This window comes from Ciconia boyciana, chromosome 13 (assembly GCF_034638445.1).
Source record: "Ciconia boyciana chromosome 13, ASM3463844v1, whole genome shotgun sequence".
Classification (NCBI taxonomy): Eukaryota; Metazoa; Chordata; class Aves; order Ciconiiformes; family Ciconiidae; genus Ciconia; species Ciconia boyciana.
The window spans coordinates 11,205,196-11,223,355 of NC_132946.1; the positions used below are offsets into that span (position 1 = coordinate 11,205,196).

Genomic DNA, 18,160 nt, shown 5'->3' on the forward strand with positions numbered 1-18,160 from the left:
GAAGGAAACAATTGTACACACCTCCTAAAAACTGCAGTTAGTGAAGAAGAAATTACATTAGACCTTCAAGTTTAGTGTTCATCTAACCTTGTTGAAAAACTGAGAGCATTTGTAAAATATTTAAAATTAGAATATGCATAGAAAAGTAAGAAGTTACTTCAGTAATTTACAAGAGAACATTGAAAGACATTTCAAGAGTTCACAAGGAAGTACAGCCACAGTATTCTTAGTAAACATTTTCCTTAAATCCACCTCTAGTATTCAATAAGGTATGGCATAAAACCAATTGTACATTAAAAGTTTAAGACCTACATGTATTTGCTAATGGTGGGCTCAAACTCTTAGTGTTAGTTCAAAAACAGAGGAACTCATGAGGAATTACTCCACACAAGAATTTTACGTATCATTAACTTTAATATAAATCTTTTCCCAGGTGCTACTTCTCTATTACATTTAAATGTAAATTTGTTAATATTTTATAAAGCATCAGAATATTTGTTAATCAACAGCAGGGTTTTTTGGTGGTGTCTGTCCCGTCCCCCCCCCCCAAATGCTTCAGCATTAGGAAAATAATTCCCAACATCGCTGGACTAAAAATACCTCTTCTTAGTCATCATATTACATCATTTGCAACTATGAAGAATGTACTGATATGCCAACATCACTATTTTTACTTGTCTACTTATAAAATCTCTAATCCCAAGTTATTCCAAAATAATGATGAAACTTTACAAAAGTCACTGTAAGTTGTGTATTTACACTATAAACAACTTCTACTACATTTGCAACTTTGCATCAATAGTTTAACATAGATATTTTAAAAGCACCCTTACAAACAAAAGTATTGCACTGGCATCATAAAAATTCACAGTAAGTTTAACTTCCAGACCTTGGTAAAACAGTGCAAAAGCTTTTCATTGTGCAAGAGCTTTTTATCCAAACATTCCCAGGTTATTAAAAATAAAAAAATTCTATATTACATGCTGCAGTGATTTTTCTGTGAATCAGGTTTGTTTCTTTTTTAGTTCTTGCTTCTTAAGAGATCGAGTGTGTTTTGAAATGGTGAAAAAAACCACAAAAAACTATCCAGTCCAACACCGAAATAGGTGCGTTTGGCAGAGATATGGCTCTACGTGTCCGCATGCAGAGTCCGCAATGGTTGCAGAGATTATTCCATAATGGCAGAATCCTATTGCATTGAGTAGGGAATTATCTTTCCATAATTTGCAGCACTTCCCCCACTTTTAGAGGCAGTAACTTCAATAGTTGTGTCTTCAACAGATCCTGAAGATAATACATTAAGAAAAGGTTACTCCAAAATAGTCTTAGAACAAATAGTCATATAAACCTCTAAACTGTTATTTGAGGTCAGTCTTAAAAGTATTTTCCCTCATGTTTAACAGCCAATTGGGATGCAAATAAGAGACCCATCAAGTCAATAGCCCATCTCCAACGGTGACCAAGTGTGGACATCTCAATAAAGGCATAAGAATACAGCATGCAAGTAACATCTCCTTCAAGATATTATATCAACTGCCACTTACTGCCCCAGGTCTTCCTGAGCCAAATATATTACCTTTGCACCTCTTCTGGTGTTTCCTCTGGCTCTTTGGATCAGTAAATTTCTATCTGTCACACTGTCCCATGTAAAATAATCCCACACTTCAGTTACGTAGCAGACGATAACTCGTTGGTTCCTCATCTTGGGAGAGACATTCCCAATGTACCTTTTCCATACCACTTATGACTGTATAGACCTCTAGAATATTTTATATTCTGCATCTCTTTTCAGGCTCAAGGATCCTAATCTACTTGTTATTACTTTAATAGAACTCATTCCCTATCTTGAGAAATCTCACCCTTCTCATTCACTTCTACTATATAATTTTTAGGATAGGAAATTGGAACAGCATGCAGTATGAGCCAGAAAATTATGCAGCAAGAGCCAGAAAATTATCAAAATGACAAAAATGCATAAATAGTTTATGTAATTAACAAACTTCCTTATTAAGGCAACAGTTAATTTTCCAAACACTTGCACCCTTTTTTTTTTTAAATGTTAGGAGAAATCTGAAGTTAATGGCTCAGGAAGCTTTTCTAATGGCCAGTACGGTGTGGGTTGGGTTTTTTTTGTTTGGTTTTGGGATTGTTTTTTTTTGTGGTGGTGGTGTTTCTTCCCCTCCTCTTGACAATATCTGCCCAAACATGTTTAACCCGTTTGGTTAAGTTCATAAGTATCTCCAGGTGGGGAGAGATTTGGTCTATCAGTAAGGGATGATCTGATTCAGATAGTTGTTTATGAGAAGATACAAAGTACTTCAGATTAACTTACTTCAAAAAGGGAACCCTGAATTATCTCTGGAGGTGCAACGATTTATTCTACCTTGAAAGTTAAAATCATAGAGTTTATGTTACAATGTGTAACATAACTCATATACACTCCCTCTGTTTTGGTTCCTTCTGAATTACAATTACTAATGCAATTGTACCGAAGTTCATTTACTGTAGCATTACAAACTACTGTTTACTTGGGAGATCTTGTAATAAAGCACTCTATATATCTGCCTCTATAGGAAATAATAAGCCATAGATTATTTCTAATTAAAATCAGTAACAAGACTTGAAATATTTAAAAATAATGGGTAATTTTCAGTACCAGTTCATTACAGAAAAATACACATCTATGTATGCATATTGAAAGTAGGACCATGTACAGAGATAGTATATTATCTACTGAACTCAATACCTATAATTGCCGTAATGTTTAGATGAAAAAGGTTAGGCATAGTCATTTACAAATGTAATTTCTCCCCTGCAAATATGGATCTCTATCTGTCAGTTCTAAACCCATTTCAGGAAAAAAAAAAGTCTAAAAAGAGAATGACTCATTTTCAACAGCCTGTTTTCTAATTGCAGATATAGTTAACAATAAACTAAATAGCAGTAACAAATCTTTCAAAGTTGTATTGCTGCCATTCTTTTCTGCCTCCCTCAAGTTCTCTATTAAGCAATAGTTACCTATATTCTATCGCCCTGCTGTTAGAACTTCCTCTCAAGAAAATTCTGTGGCTTTTAAGAAAGAAGATGATTTCCACATGAACTTTTCCGTAAACCAACAGTAGCTTCAAGATTTAGTTTCAAGGAGCAGCAGAAAAAGCTGACCTTGTACACAGTGAATCAGAACTGCAAGATGTTCAGAATCCTAGAATAGTTCAGACACTCAGTGCAAAATTGCTTTTACAGTTCCCTCAGAAAAGGATTTTACATAGTGAAGTGAAAGCATCACTTTTTTTTTTTTTCCATTTTCAAGGCATGCTTTTCTTCCTAAATAAACATGCCATATTAATTAACATTCTAGGGATATTCTGAAAGGCTTGATTATCTTCAGCGATGTTTTGAAGTTGGACCTAGACACTTTCTTTGCACACTGGATAGTAGCACATCTTTTTCAGATGACTGAGGTTCAAGACAAGTGGTTTAACTATGGGTGTTTCAAACTATTAGCTACAACTCTACCCCTAAGTTAAATACAAGTTAGCATTTCTCTTTTTTTGTTGTTGTTCTCCACGAAAGAAGCATTTCATGTTGCTCAAGAGGGAGCTTCCTCTCACAAGAGCTCATGCGGGTAGTGGTTAATGGTGATTTCATTACCCCACACTTACTTCTGGCGGCATTTAGAGTTACTGTCAGGACGGGTTCAGAACGCACAGCTTCTGTGCTTGCAATCTGACAGACCTTGCAGTACGCTCTCCGCATGCCAACTCCATTGCGATCGCTCATGCTTTACTCCAGCTGGCCTTTTCCATTCTTAGACGTCTACAGGAAGTATCTTCCCTGCCTAATCAAATTTGGGCCATCTCTCTCACTCGATTTCTATTACCACCTGAGCTGAGAAAGATTCCCCACAACTTTTTTTAAAAAGGTGTCAGCTGTGAGCAAGTAGTTTAACATAACAAGGTTTCAACTGAATCTCGGGTAAGAGAGTTTTCCCAGGTTCTAGACAAACTGAAGGTGTCCCCCCCGCCCTCAGCTTCCCTTCCACTGACCCCTTTCGCTGGAGGCCCGGCCCAGCACGGTGGCACGCCCCGGGACTGGCCGCATCGCGGCCCGGGCGGCGGCCTCCCCGGCTCTCACCTGCTAGAGTCGGCGGGGCGGCCCCGCGGGCCCCCGGCGCGCTGCAGCTCCAGGTCGGCGGCGGCAGCGCAGGAGCGCGGCGCGGGAGCGAAGGCGGAAGAGAGGCGGAGGCTGAGGCCGTGCACCAGCCCCCGCAGCACACTGTCCCCGCGACCCTTGGGCGGCGCCAGCCCCACGTCGTCACGCAGCTCCTCCGGCGGCACCTCCAGGTTGCCCGCGTACCAGAACACCCACCAGATGAGGCTGAGGAAGATGCCGATGCCGCCCGCGTAGATGAGCAGGTCGGAGAACACTACGTCGGCGAACACGCCCGCCAGCAGCACCGCCAGGCCCAGCGCGTCGAAGGCCAGCGCCAGCCAGAAGGCGGCCACGCAGCGGCCCAGCCCGCCGGGGGCCGCCATCGCGGGGGAGCGGCGGCAGCAGCGGGGCCACCGCCGCCTCGGGCCGCCCGCACCTGAGGGGAAGGCGGGGCGCGGCGCCGCACCTGAGGGGGACGTCTAGGCCGCGCCCGTCCGCTTGCACCTGCGCGCGGGGCCACGCCCCCTCGCGGGGGAGCTCTCGCCACGGCCCGACGGCCGCTGAGGTGGAAGGCGGGAGGGCAGGGCCGCCGCCTGCGGTGCCCGTCCCAGGGAGCCCCGCTGCCACCGGGACGGCGCGGGCACTCCCCCTCTCCCATCTTAAGCCGCGCTAGGTGTTGCTGACGCCTGGTTCGCCGGGGTCCGGTTCCTGCAGCTGGCCTCTCCCCGCCGGCGGCGTTGGGCGCCCCCTGACAGGCCCCTTCCTCCTGCCCCCGACTCGTCGAGGCGGCTGGCTCTTCCTCCAGGCGTTGCGCCGCTTCATAAGGGAATAGCGGGAGCGGGTGTTGAAGATCGGTCTGTAGCAACTGCCAGCGTTTTGGAGTTGAGGCATCCCTTGCAAGTGGTGGTTGCTGCCATTTCCTTGTGCAGGTGAGTGTGAGGCAGACACAGCTGGACACATTTAACTGTTTCCCGTTGAGGCAGCGCCACCTTGTGAAGGGGGGTAAGGTCTTTGCCTTAGTTTGCTGAGGCTCAGACACCCTAGAAGGGAGGCACTTCAAAGAAGGTGGTCTTGAGATGAATGTACACGTTGTAGACCTCCACACTTGCAAGAGGAGGCAGCTCCTAGTAGGCAACAGAGATTTGCAAGACAGTTATAATGTGCATCTGCAAAGTCATATAGGCTACTTCATGTGCTTGAGGAGGTTGGCTTAAAAAGAGTAGCTAGAATACAACTCCAGGTTAACAAACAGGGAACTAGTTGTGAATGCAAGATGAAAAATCCAGCAAGTAACACAGTTATGTAAAAGGCAAGATACATATTTCAGTTCACTCTTGTGTCAGTTAATGACCTGCTACACATCTCTTAACACTCCCAAGTCCTTAAGCACAACAACTGTATTTGGCTGTAGGCTCTCTTGCACATACTCTCACAAGGGCCTTATATCTAACATTTTGTTTAATGATGGGTAAGCCACACTGTTCCAGTAACTGGAAATATCAAGCCAATGGAAAGTCTGATGGGCCTAAGAGCATATGCAGCTTCCACCTATTTGTGGAAGTACAGTGTGCCAAGAACAATGCCACTGAGGAAGATTGTTCCTCCAATGACAATGAGTGCTGTTGGCTTACTATGATAAGACTACAGACTCTCAATTCCTATCATAGCACTTGGTTCACTTATTGCTCCTGCTGAACACTGAGAATCAGGACTACGTGAAGCCACTTCTTCATTAGTGACTGCCTGTGTTACTCACATTATTCCATAAAAGATGTCCTTAGGAAATCACGAGCTGAAATCCTCCTAAAAAGAAAAAAGTTTAAATCATTCTGAGTACTTCAACAATAAAATATCTTTCACTTTGAGACCTAATACTACTTCTATCTTGAGAAGAATTATGGTACGAAAAAGCCTATACTGCTATTCTTCCTTATTATTTTCACTGTCTTTTGGATTTTAAAGTTTAAACCTAGCTTCAATAAAACACCTATGGTTCTACTTCTACCTCATATTATTGTGTTAAATAACCACCTAACTTTTGTCCCTCTCACAAGTGTAAGAGAAAGAAGATAACGTACCAGTTATCCAAGTTTGAGTGAGGTTCATATACCTGCTTAGTTTTGGGGGGTTTATTCCATTAGAATCAGAATAGCTCTTAGGAAGTCAAGCTCATTTTAGGATTACATACTTATCCTGACAGCAGTAGGAATTCTAAAAATCATATCCAACCCTAAAAGAAAAAATCATGACCATTTTGCTTAATCTGAAGATTGACAGGGTGAGAAGGCAGATCTAATTACAATAGAATAACAAATACTGAGGGAATTTTAAATAGAAATCAGTATTAATAATCTTAACTCAGATTCTTTGGAAAAAGAGTTATTAAAGTCATAGTTCTAGCCCTATGGCATTCTTATTCTGTGCATCAAACTTACCTCCCCCTAGGGCCCAAGCTGTAATTAACTCCTACAAAATGAGTTTGTGAGCAAGTTTCTATTATCTTCTCTGCATCCCTCCTGCCAAGATTTTGGTTTGATAGTGTTCAGATATTTGCTTTATTATTAGTTGTTATTCTTCCCAGTAATGCTGAACTTAAGGGCTAATCTGAAAATGTAAGTTACATTATTGCCCTTGTCCTACCAAACATGCATACAAATATACTGCTTTCTATAATCATGGCAGAAGGCTTACAGACCGGCTACAGGCATAACCTAGTCTATGTTTTTTCTAGAGAGATGGTATTTTTCTTCCCTGTTTATCTGTCCATGGAAATTAATTTTTCAGCAAGGGATCAATACTGTTCAAAACATGACCCTGTTGAAGTTACTAACGCATTGAATATATCTCAATTTGATTCTTTTTTTAAAAAAAGCACCCAGCCATATAAATCAGAGTAGAAGTTAATGTAGTTTCTAAGCTTTTCCTCTCTTGCAAGAGGAGTAGTTCAGCAGCCTTTTTTGGGGGGAAAAGAAAGGCACTTTGGCTTCAGTAGAGCAATAAGTTGCAAGGTAGCTGCACTAAGTTGTTTCACTGGAGTTTTAGTTTCTAATACTCACTGCAGTCTTTTGAAAGACTTGCTTCCTGACTCGAGTTTATCTCTGTGAGGAACATGAGTTAGTGCCCACTTTAATACAAATATGGAGAACAAATGAGTAATACATAACCAATTCTAGTCAAAACAACTACACTGTGCTACTAGAGAAAAATATTTTGGTAGTATCTGTATGAAATCTTTCAAATAAAAGCAAAGACTTCTTGCAGAAGCTTGTGTTTAATCTAATTAGGAGTTCAGTTTTAGCTCTTGAAGCAAATTTTAATAATAAAACAGAATACTTTTTTTTTTTAATGAGAATGCAGATATTTTGAAAGGTATTGTTGTCTTCCCTTCTAGCCTCCATATGGCCACTGTGCTTTCAGTACTTCTAAAGGAAGTTTAAGCTTACATGAAGGATACAAAAAAAATTTTGGCTGTTATACCCAGTCTCCACAAAGCACTTAATGCAAGGATACATGAGCTGTGTAAAGAAAGCACTGTTTCTATTTCTTGAAATGCTTCAAGAGCTTAGATGTGTCTTCACAATTCCATATTTTAAAATATTATTATTCTACACTCTTAATAGCGAAAAAGTTAACAGATTTTTCTATTAAAAAACCCCAAAACCTTAGCTGAGGGCAAACAGTACTATTGAAAGTGTTGCATAAGAGTTTAACCATAGTCCCCTTTTTAAATTCAGACTTAAGGGGGTCCTGACAGAACTTGTGGTAATACAGCTTTATTGTAAGACTGGTAATTTCACTAGCCATACCATAAATGCCTTTTCTGGTTCACTCCTCCTTTCTTTCAACCTTCAATTTTTGAGAGCATAAAGAGCATAAAGATTGTATGTTCAAAGATATAGTACCTTAAATAATTATTCAGATGTCTATTAAACCTTTCACCTCCTAACGTTGGTCAGAACAAATATTACAGGAATAAAAATGGTTGGTCTATAAGAATTTATACATAAATGTACCAGATTTGTTTTAGTCTCTTGATGATCTTTTCCAGAAACGTCCTTACAAAGGCTCAGACGTGACTACTGCCCATTAGCTGTTCATGTAACACTGAACTTAATACTCACCAATATGCCTTGCAGAGCTAAACCAGCTCAGCCCTCAGGGAGGTGTTTTCCACCTTAGCTGCTTCTGCCAGCATAGAAAATTCAGTTATCTTTGTTACATTTATAGTAAGGACGTGCAGTGGTGGTTTGGTCCTTACAGCTTGCCAGTTGAAATGAGTTAATTAAAACCAATTGTGTTTTACACCTGATTTGATTCTGTAATGCATCAGCAATAGGCACAGTTTCAACCTACTTGGAATTAATGTTAGTTTTTCGTATTTCCTTCTTTCTTGATTAGCAAAGTGACAAGTTTCCCTAGGTCTCTTAAACAAGCAAGAAAAGCATTACTAAGAAAGTTTCCTGAATAAACATAACAAATTTAACACCATCATTCAACATGATCTTCAATACATACAGTCTTTTGAGAAGTTGAGAAATGTAACTCCTTGTAACAATGGTAACTTCCTGTTTCTGAGCAAGGGTGACTACTGCAAATGGCTCCAAGTGAAGATCTGCGATAGCTACATCAAAATATTACCCACTGATTTTCGGCATTCTAAATATATTTTTTTTAATGAAAGAGTACATTACTCGTAGAAAGAATAAAAATCACATCAGTAGTGTTACATCTTATTTAATTGTCAGAACCCTGGATACTCTGCAACATAAAATGAGCAAATTCTGCTATATAGAATATGTAATATATACTTCTTCCCCAATGGGTTAGTTTGTAGCTGCATCAAGTCAGGTGCTTTGCATGTCTTAACCTAGCTGTATGAATTCTGGTGCTGCTATCAAAGAAAAGGCAAGACTAACTACTGCAGTCCCAACATAGATTTGCTCAAGAAGCTGAAGAATTTCAAGGCAGTCCTTGTTAATATTTTCAATGTGAAGGATGTGTTTTTCCAGCACCTACAAGCTAGTACGGTTCACTATCAATTACTCATACAGAAGTTAGGATCTTCATTTCGTAATTTTCTGCACATCTACAAATTAAGAAACATTTTAACATGAATTATTAGATATAAAAACACATTTCCAAAAAGTGAGTTCTGCATCTATTCTCTTGCTTTGCTAGGTATGGAAGTGAAATAATATTTTGCAGCCCAGACTAGAAAGTGATGTGATTATTTTTGGGCAAGATCACATCTTTTTGTTAGCATGAATCTAACAGGGATCATTGAGTTGGACTTGCTTTTTTGGATAAGATTAATTTGTTTCTTGATTAAAAAATGTTTATGGTAGACTACAACAAGAGGTCATGTGTTACAGAAAGTTGACACCATGGATCAAGGAGAATTTTTTCATACTCTTTCATGTTTCTTTCACCACTTTTTATTTACCACCCAATTACTTTCTAGGTAGCAAATCTATTGATATGGGACGTCCTAAATAGGAGATGGAATAGGTTTTTTGTTTGAACTCTGCAAATTAGGTTGGTTACATACTGTTGATTAAATCTTCTTGTCTCTTATGACCTTTTTCATATTTGGATTTGAGTAAAATATTGGTAATATTTTTACCACTAGGACTTTTCATCACAAATCTGCCTCGTATTCTCACTCTGAGAAGGATATGAAGTAATTATACAAAGAGCAACAATTTGGTTATTCTGTAAAATTCCAAATATATAACCTTTCAGTTCTGCAGTATGTATTTTTCATGCCTTTATGGGACTGGTTCACTTAGCTGGCACACCCCAAATTCATACAGCCTTTGGTGTTTTTCAGATGGAAGAAACAACAGTATTGTGACCAGCATGCAGGGATACCCTCAATTGTTCCAGTAGCAGAAATAAAATGAAAAAGCGAAGGTAAGGAGATTTTGCTTGATGTCATAAAGTATAAATGGTCAAAGCCTACAAAATTGTCCATGCTTTATTTTTTTTTTAAACATACAAATACCCTAGGTAAAAACAGTGGAAAAATATCTTAAGTTTGGCTTGTTATCAGGCTGCTAAGTCAAATATCTGCAGTAAGACTGATAGATGTCAACCTGTTTTCATTATATTCAACAGTTTAAGAAAAAATGGTAGCAGCTATTTCACTTTTTAATTCACATGTTAAACAGATTGCTGCTCTTGGTATGCATGCTTCTTGCTTCAGCCCTTGTCTCTTCCAGTACTAAGCTATGCTTCAGGAAGATGTCACTTACAAAATATTTTTCAGCTTTTTTTCCTGGAATAGTCCCCTCCCTGCCCCTTGACACTTAAAGAATTTCATGCTTTTAGTTTGGGCCAGGAAAAGATAAAAAGGTAATAAGTAGAGCTAATTAAGATCGTGAGTTTATTTGTTCCAGCTTGTCACTTAGAAGGAAACACAAATGAATCATTTGAATAATGAAAACAGCTCTTGGGATCAGATTTTCCTAAGAAGGTATTTTACTTCACCAATATATTTGTTTACTAAAAAGACAACACAGAATGACTATATAAAATGTGTTACAACAGACAACATTCATGCTGACTGTGGCCTGCGCACTTTCTTGGGTGTTTGCTTTGGTGTTTTTGAAGACTTCTTCGTTGACTGTATTGATTTGCCAGCTTTGGGTGTTGCAAAAGACTTTGCTTCAGGCTTTTTGGGAGTCTTTTTTGTCTCTTTTTCTTTTATTGCTTCCTTCGGCATGCTGAGCTGCTTGGCTTTTTTCTGTTTTGGTGATGTCTGCAAGTCTGCACACTCTTCTGTAACTTTACGTGTTGTTTTTGGAGTCTCCAGAGATAGAGGTTGTTTCTTTCTCTTACCGAGGGGTGTTTTAGTTTTCTTGCCCAGGTTGTCACCTTTTTCTGGACTTGGTTCCATTTTCTGTATTTAAGACACACAAAAAAATTACCCTTCCACTTACGAAACATCTTTACTGTTTTTCAAGAAGGATCAATGAAAGCCATTATAAGTGACAAATACTTTCTATCGATTGAACTGTGCCCTAGCTGAAATAATTTGTTCACATTTAAGTTTGGAAGCAGAGGATTAAACACAGAATTAAATCATTAAAATAATGAAAAAAAACCACCCCAACAAACCAAAATAGTAAGAAAGTAAATAGATTTAACAGATGCAAGGATTCTCTTGGCCAGTCAAGTCACTGACCTCTGCTGGCACAGCTTTAAACCACAGTTGTCTTCTTGCCGCACTTCCAGGCTTAATAGATTGAATACAGATCAGCTCTGTTTGAAGTCCAGCTGTACACACACAAACTGACTACACTCTTATTTGTGCACTAGACCTAGTATTCCCTAGAGTTCATCACATATTCCCAAATGGCCCTCATGAAAGGAGGTTGCTGTCATCAGAACAATTCATACAACCCAAGTCTAGCTGTATCTATCCCAGAGGTCTGGAAATGGGGCTCTGGCAATGACATCACGTGAGCTAATCTAGACCTGTGGCATAACAGCAGCTTGAAGGAAGCTGTATGAGGTTTTTTGGTGGCCTGCACATAATCATAGTTTTAGTTTGGGCATCCTTAGAGTTTAAGGATATGCTCCAATCATGAATGCAGTATAACTAAGTTCAATTTATAAGTGTTATTGTTTTATTCATCCAAATATCTTTCCTAGATATTTGTTAAATGTGAGTATTATCAGTCTGGTTGTTTTGCAGACATGTTAATGACATGATCCACATAATCTCCAAAACTGGCAACAGTAAGTCCGTACAGTATTTCATGCAAGCTGCTAGCTCTCAATTTATATTATGTGATTGATAATGTTGCATATTACTATCCTAGAGAATGTTATTTGTTCTTCCTCAAGTTTTGCACTCCAGGCAGAAAATGATACATTAAAATACATTAAAATTTCATTTTACAATAAATTTTGAATTAAAAAATTTATGATTTACTTGATTAAGTATTAAGCTGTTTCTCAATCATTTACCCCTTCTTCTCACTTCAGGCTTGTTATTCGACCTAGACAAAATTGCTGCTATTTGGAAAAATATGTAAAAGGACAATAACAACTGGCTTCCTTTGTCGGTAAGAGGGGTTAACTAAAAAACCCTCAAAACCAAAAAACACCCAAAACAAACCATCTCCCCAAGGCATCCGCCCCCCATACACTCAACTCCTGCTTTCATCATGTATTCACAAAAAATCTAGTTCACTTGAAGTGTGTTAACAGACACGGTTCCCTAAGGAGCAATGAATAATTTAAACAGTTCAAAATCTTTAGTTTTAACTGAAATGTGAGTTTCTCAGTATTATTAAACAATTACCTTCAGCTCAGCTAAGCTGGTTGTTTGCATAGGCACCAGTTGTGGTATTTCTTCATCGTCATCATCATAATCACCTGGTTCTTGGGCTACTTCTACTTTTTCTTTTATCACAAGCTCCTTGGTAGCAGCAGCAGCATTCATTTCAGTTGTCAAAGGGACTTGACTTGAATTCAGTTTTTTACCTGCCTTCTTTGGTTTCTTGTTCTTTACCTTCTAGAAGTAATTGGAAATACAACTCAGACAAATCCCCATAACATTTCTAAATGTATAATAATTGTTTTAATATGGTTAAAAATAAGATGGTCTAGTGACATTAATTTAAATATTGTTATTTAATAGACCTGGACTGGTCCACCATATGTAAAATACTAAAAAATGCATTACTTTCAGAAGTTTATTATAAATAGCTCATAAGTAAACAATAATAATGTCACGATTACAGTCTTTAAGTTGAATATATATGCTCCAAATTTAGACAAAATAACATAATAAGCAGAACTCAGTACCAAGAAATAGCTGATTATTTTCTTTTTTTGAAAAGTAGGTGAGTCCCCCCTCATATATACGAATATATGAGCTTGTGAATTATTCAGATGCCACTGATTAGCCAACAAATAATGGATGCATAGTCTGAATCCATGTATATGTTAACAAGTATATTTTCAGAAGGCAAATATGAATAAACAATACAAGCAAAAGTTCTAAGAATGAATCTCAGTGCCCTACAGTTTAGGACTAGAAACACTTAACTCAAGTTGTAAAGCAAATTGCAAATAATTATGAGGGAGTTTCCATGATTTTGTTAGTATTACTGAGTATTTGAAGCACTCAGAGTCAGAAGTGCCTAACCCATTTGTAGCCATAAACACCTGCGATCAACTGCTAAAATATTTAAACTCAACACATCAGACACTATAATGCATAAAAGCAAGCCAAAGAACTAGTTGTTCCGATTTGGTTTTATGGAAAGTTTGAAGAATTTTTTTTTTTTTTACCTTTACTTCCTTTTTTTTGAGAGACGGCTGTCTGTCAAGCTCATCCAAGTTGGAGATACTTGCAGTAAAAATCGGAAGTGCAACTGATTTAAGTGTTTTGAGGTGAAGAATTTTTACATTTTTCCAATTCTGCAACAACAAAAACAGTGTATTATGTAAAAATAACAAGGCTGAATTATGAACTGAGTTGGCTTTAATGCAGTCAATCAGCAGTACCTTTGGTAACTTCTTAGCAATCACCTCAGCTGCCGCAATGATATTATCTAGTATCTCATCAACTTTCATTCCAGTGTGACCTATACGTGCTGTACTGAAAGAAGTGAAAAGTAATATTTATATGTGGGCAAATAAACATACTTTGAGTTACTTGTTCTTAGGCATACCCAGAAATGAAAAAAGCCCACTTATCTGCAATTATCTTAACTTTCATAAAGGATGCTGGCTATTGCAGAAGTCTTTTGTAATAACAGTCAGAATAGATTTACCTGTATTAACCCTTCCATATTGGGATATGCCACTTCTGTCTTATATTAGTAACCATATTACCAATTTAGATCCTTTTAGATGCACAATAAATGAGAAAAGTCTTATAAGAATATAATATTTTGGAAGTAGTTTTTATCTAATTTAACAATAATATTTTTCTAAGGTTGTACGTGCTGTTTGACAGTGACAGTTGCCTAGAAATTCCTTAGGTATAAGGAGAAAGAGACAAAAAGTAAAACTTTACAGTAAAACTTCTTAGTAAGTAGAACTACTGATTTCTTTATACAGGTTAAGTTTCAAAATGGCCCGTATCTGGAATGGTGACCCTTAACCTTTTATTCACGTATTAATGGAATAAAAATAACTCACTTAAAATTCCTACAGTTAAGGTACAACTGTCCTGCAAGTGAAGTATTAATCTACTCATACTTACTAACAGCACCCTTTGTTGGTAACTGGGAGTGTAGTCCCCTGGATATGTTTTTGTAGTTCCTTAGCAAGATTTCTGGCTTTCAGGTTTACAGATAAAGGTGCCCTAAAAAAGAAAGAGGGGAAATTAAAAAAAAACAAAAAAACAAAAAAAAAACCCCGAAAAAGCCCACAACTCAACCAACCAAAACAAAAACACCACCCCCCAAAACCCCAACCAACCAAAACTTTCCTAAGAAGAATCTAATCTTAAAAAAAGCTAACACAAAACGGATATACAGAATTTAAAGACCTACTTTTTCCTTTCATAAAAGTGTTTTCCTAGATGTGAGGGCAAAAGCCTTCTAATTCGGTCATCAGACAGAAAGAGATCAAATCTGTTCAGGAGGCGACGCTTTGCTTCAAATAGTTTATACTCCTTTTTGAGAGTTTTGTATGAGATGATCTGCAATGCAAGTAATAGTTTAGTCCCCACTGCTGCAAACGCAGCCTAGAATACTTCTTAGAACTGCACAGAATTAACTTGCCTAACTGATAGTCTATCATGGTGCATTATTTTAGAATGCTGAAGACAATCAATAGAAAAAAGATACAGTACTTTTTGTTTTAAGAACTAAACAATATGGATCTCTTGCATAGTAACTGTGAATCACCAAACAGAACTTCAGTACACGGTAACATCTAAATCAAAGTTAAATACAAAAATAAAATTATTTTCTCATTTTATTGCTAGCAGTGTAAACAATCCAATCCAGCTGCAAAGAACTCAAATATGCTTTTACAGTATGAGTTTTTCCAGTTGCTTACTCAAACTAAATATTGAGCATTTATCTAGCAATTACATCTGATTGCTAAAGATCATGTTTCAAACTGAAGAAATAATTCTGAGTAAATTTTCAAGTTTAGAAAAACTACAGTTTGAATAGTCAGAAAAATCTTACTAGAGATCATTAACTTGGAACCATTGAGATTAGAATATTAAACAGCAGAAAAACAACAACTACTTTCCCTTTTCGTTGGTACAAGAGGAAAGAAATGACAGTACTGTACTATACTATCATATATCTTTCTTACCTGGCTAACACTTCTGATCCCATTCTGGATTAAAAGTTTCCTGTACAGATTTTCAGTCTGTTCTGCTGATAAATTTGGTTCATCCTTTGTGAACAGGCAAACCTCAGCTGTTTCTGGTCGAATGCCATGGGGCAGTGGTCTACAACGAGAATACAAGATGGACAGGGAACATCTAAGAGGAGAAAGAAGTTTCTTCCAGCACTAGGTCTACCCTGAGACATTGTTACCCTTTAACGAGTACTACAGGGAAGCTACCTATCTAGATGCTGTTCCTCGTTAACTACTAAACGTCCTCTGTGGAACCTACACTTTTAAAACCACACAGAGGTTTTAAAACCACTATAAGAGGTTAACAGTCATATACCCTGGCTCCAGGCAGATACACCACTGAATCCATCTGTCCTGCCAGGAGCCGTTACCACACAGGTCCTGGGAGGAGGAGGAGGTGGACCATCCGTTCAGTCATTAGACATGTCTTTGTAGTACTGGGACTCAGATAAACAGACATGAACTTTCTCAATACAGCATAGTTACAGTTTAAAAGAAAACTTATATTCGGGTTTGGGTATCACAAGAAAGAAAAAGGGGTCTTAAATCAGTATTCTCTGTGTGCATAAAGCAGGCACAGCCGAGCTTCCAGTTACACCAAAAGCGGGGGTGAACCAGTGGTCTGACCCGACAGCTCTCCCTTACGGCACGGGAACTGCCAGACAGGACCGTGGCCGTCAAGCCCCTCAAGCTCAGAATGGGCCAAGTGCTCTTTTCCAAGCCAAAGGACACGAGCAACCCCTGTAACTACACGGCCGAGGGTGAATATCTTACATTTTGATGACCTGTGCCACCCGCGGGACCTTCCAGACCGTCACCAGGAGGTGGACGTTCTCGCTCTCGTTGAGGAGCAGCGCGTCTCCCTTGGCCTCGCTTCTGGCGAAAGCCAGGAGGGCCTCCACCGCCTTCTTCACCTGCAACGGCACGACATCGGCAGCAGCCGGAGTTAAGGCCAGGCCCGGCCCGGCCCGGCCCGGCCCAGCCGCGCTCCCAGCCCGCCGCCCCGCAGTACCTGGGCGCGCTCCAGATGCTCCGGCCCCTTCGCCATGGCTCCGTCGGCGCCACGTGCAGCCGCCGCGCCTGCGCACCCGCCGCCTTCCGGGGCACGGCGGGGCACGTCCGGGGGGCGGGGCCGGGAGGGGGCGTGGCTCCCGGCCAGTCCGCCCCGCCCCTCGCACTCCACTCCGGAGGCGGGCGCCGCGCGTGGCGCGCAGGGGAGCGGAGCGGCGGGAGCGCGGAGGCCGTCCTGTCCTCAGGAGGCGGCGTTGCCCCAGAGGGTCGGGCAGCCCTCAGGAGGAGCGGCGGGTTCTCGGGCTCCTTCAGCTTGGAAGAGAGCTCCGGAGGCCTTCAGTCCGGCCCGCTCCAGCGCAGGGCCAGCCGGAGGGCAGACCGGGTTGCTGAAGGCTGTGTCCGGTCGGAGCCCCACAGCCTCCAGGCACGGAGGCTGCGCTCCCTGTCTGGGCAACCTGTTCCTATGCCTGGGTGTCCTCACGGTGAAAAAAAGTTTTTGTCGTACTCGCCTCGATCTGTTGATGGTGCTGTATTGGTCCAGCCCGGGATGCTGCTGGCCGCCTTTGCCTGCAGGGAACGTGTTTCGGTGGCTCGTGTTTAGCTTGCTGTCCCCCAGGTCCTTTCCAGCAGAGCAGCTCCCCAGGCAGTCATTCCCCAGTGTTGTCGCGAGGGACTGCTCCTTCCCAAACGCAGATTTGCATTTGCCTTTGTTGACTATCAAAAGGTTCGTGTTGCCTAATCCCTCCAGCCTGTCTAGGTCCCTCTGTACATGAGGGTATTGATTGGTCCCCAGGTTTGATGTCATCTGCAAACTTGATGTGACCATGCTTCAGGTCACTGATAGATATTAAACAGAACATGTCCCAGGATAAATCCCAGCAGTACTCCATTTGTTATTGGCCTTCAGGTAGAGTACAAGCCGTTCTCTCTGACCTCGGAGCCCCATTGTCCAACCAGTTGTTAGCCATCTAGTTGGCCACCCACCCAGACCATAATGTTTAGGATACAAGAAGATTGTGGGACTCTGTTGAAAGCTGTGCTAAACTTGAGGTGAATGCCATCCACTCCTGTCCCTCATCTGCAAATCTAGTCACTTTGTCATAGGAAGCAATCAGGTTGGTCAGGATGATTTGCGGTCAGTCAATCCATGCTGATTGTTCCCAAGCACCTCCTTCATGTGCCCAAAAATATATTCCAAGAGGATTTGTTCCATGATTTTCCCATGGACCTGAGCGTGACTGGTCTGTGGCTCCCAGATTCTCCTCTTGGTGTTTTCTGAAGGTGGGGGAACATTTCCTTTTCTCCAGTCATTGGGACCCTCCCTCAATTTGCTTTCAAAGATGACAGTCTTGCTCTGACTTCAGCCAGCTCTCTTCAGCCAACCCTTGAATACAGCCCAACTGGACCCAAAATCACTTACCCTACTCAGCAACCATCCCATGTGTCCTTGTTTGGCCTTTTGCTACTACTGTAGCAGTAGAAGCTCTTCTTGTTGCCCTTGACATCCTGGCCCATTTCAACTGTAGGTGAGCTTTCATTCTCCTAAGGCAATCCCTACATGCCTAAGCAATGTTTCTAGAGTCCTTCTTTTCAGCCTATCCCTGATTTTACCTCTTGTATTACTGCCTTTTTGCACTGGAGTGCTGTCATAAGT

At 40.5% G+C, this 18,160-nt stretch overlaps 2 protein-coding genes and 1 long non-coding RNA gene across 3 annotated transcripts; 1 reads left to right on the forward strand and 2 right to left on the reverse strand.

The window, feature by feature from the left end:
- Positions 1-295: 295 nt before the first annotated feature.
- On the reverse strand, positions 296-4,791 carry LOC140659070 (transmembrane protein 238-like). Its single transcript, XM_072878281.1, has 2 exons — positions 4,135-4,791; positions 296-1,284 (listed from the first exon to the last, which is right to left on the reverse strand). The coding sequence occupies exons 1-2, from the start codon at positions 4,533-4,535 to the stop codon at positions 1,275-1,277; spliced, it is 411 nt and encodes a 136-aa protein (XP_072734382.1). The 5' UTR covers positions 4,536-4,791; the 3' UTR covers positions 296-1,274.
- LOC140659071 (uncharacterized) lies at positions 4,501-12,264 on the forward strand. Its single transcript, XR_012044990.1, has 3 exons — positions 4,501-5,081; positions 9,983-10,065; positions 12,145-12,264. It is a non-coding gene; the product is annotated as an uncharacterized lncRNA (long non-coding RNA).
- On the reverse strand, positions 10,631-16,617 carry RSL1D1 (ribosomal L1 domain containing 1). The gene is made up of 9 exons (XM_072878280.1): positions 16,508-16,617; positions 16,270-16,409; positions 15,448-15,586; positions 14,670-14,818; positions 14,378-14,479; positions 13,675-13,768; positions 13,459-13,587; positions 12,464-12,676; positions 10,631-11,053 (listed from the first exon to the last, which is right to left on the reverse strand). The coding sequence occupies exons 1-9, from the start codon at positions 16,541-16,543 to the stop codon at positions 10,709-10,711; spliced, it is 1,347 nt and encodes a 448-aa protein (XP_072734381.1). The 5' UTR covers positions 16,544-16,617; the 3' UTR covers positions 10,631-10,708.
- Between the last annotated feature and the right edge of the window lie 1,543 nt (positions 16,618-18,160).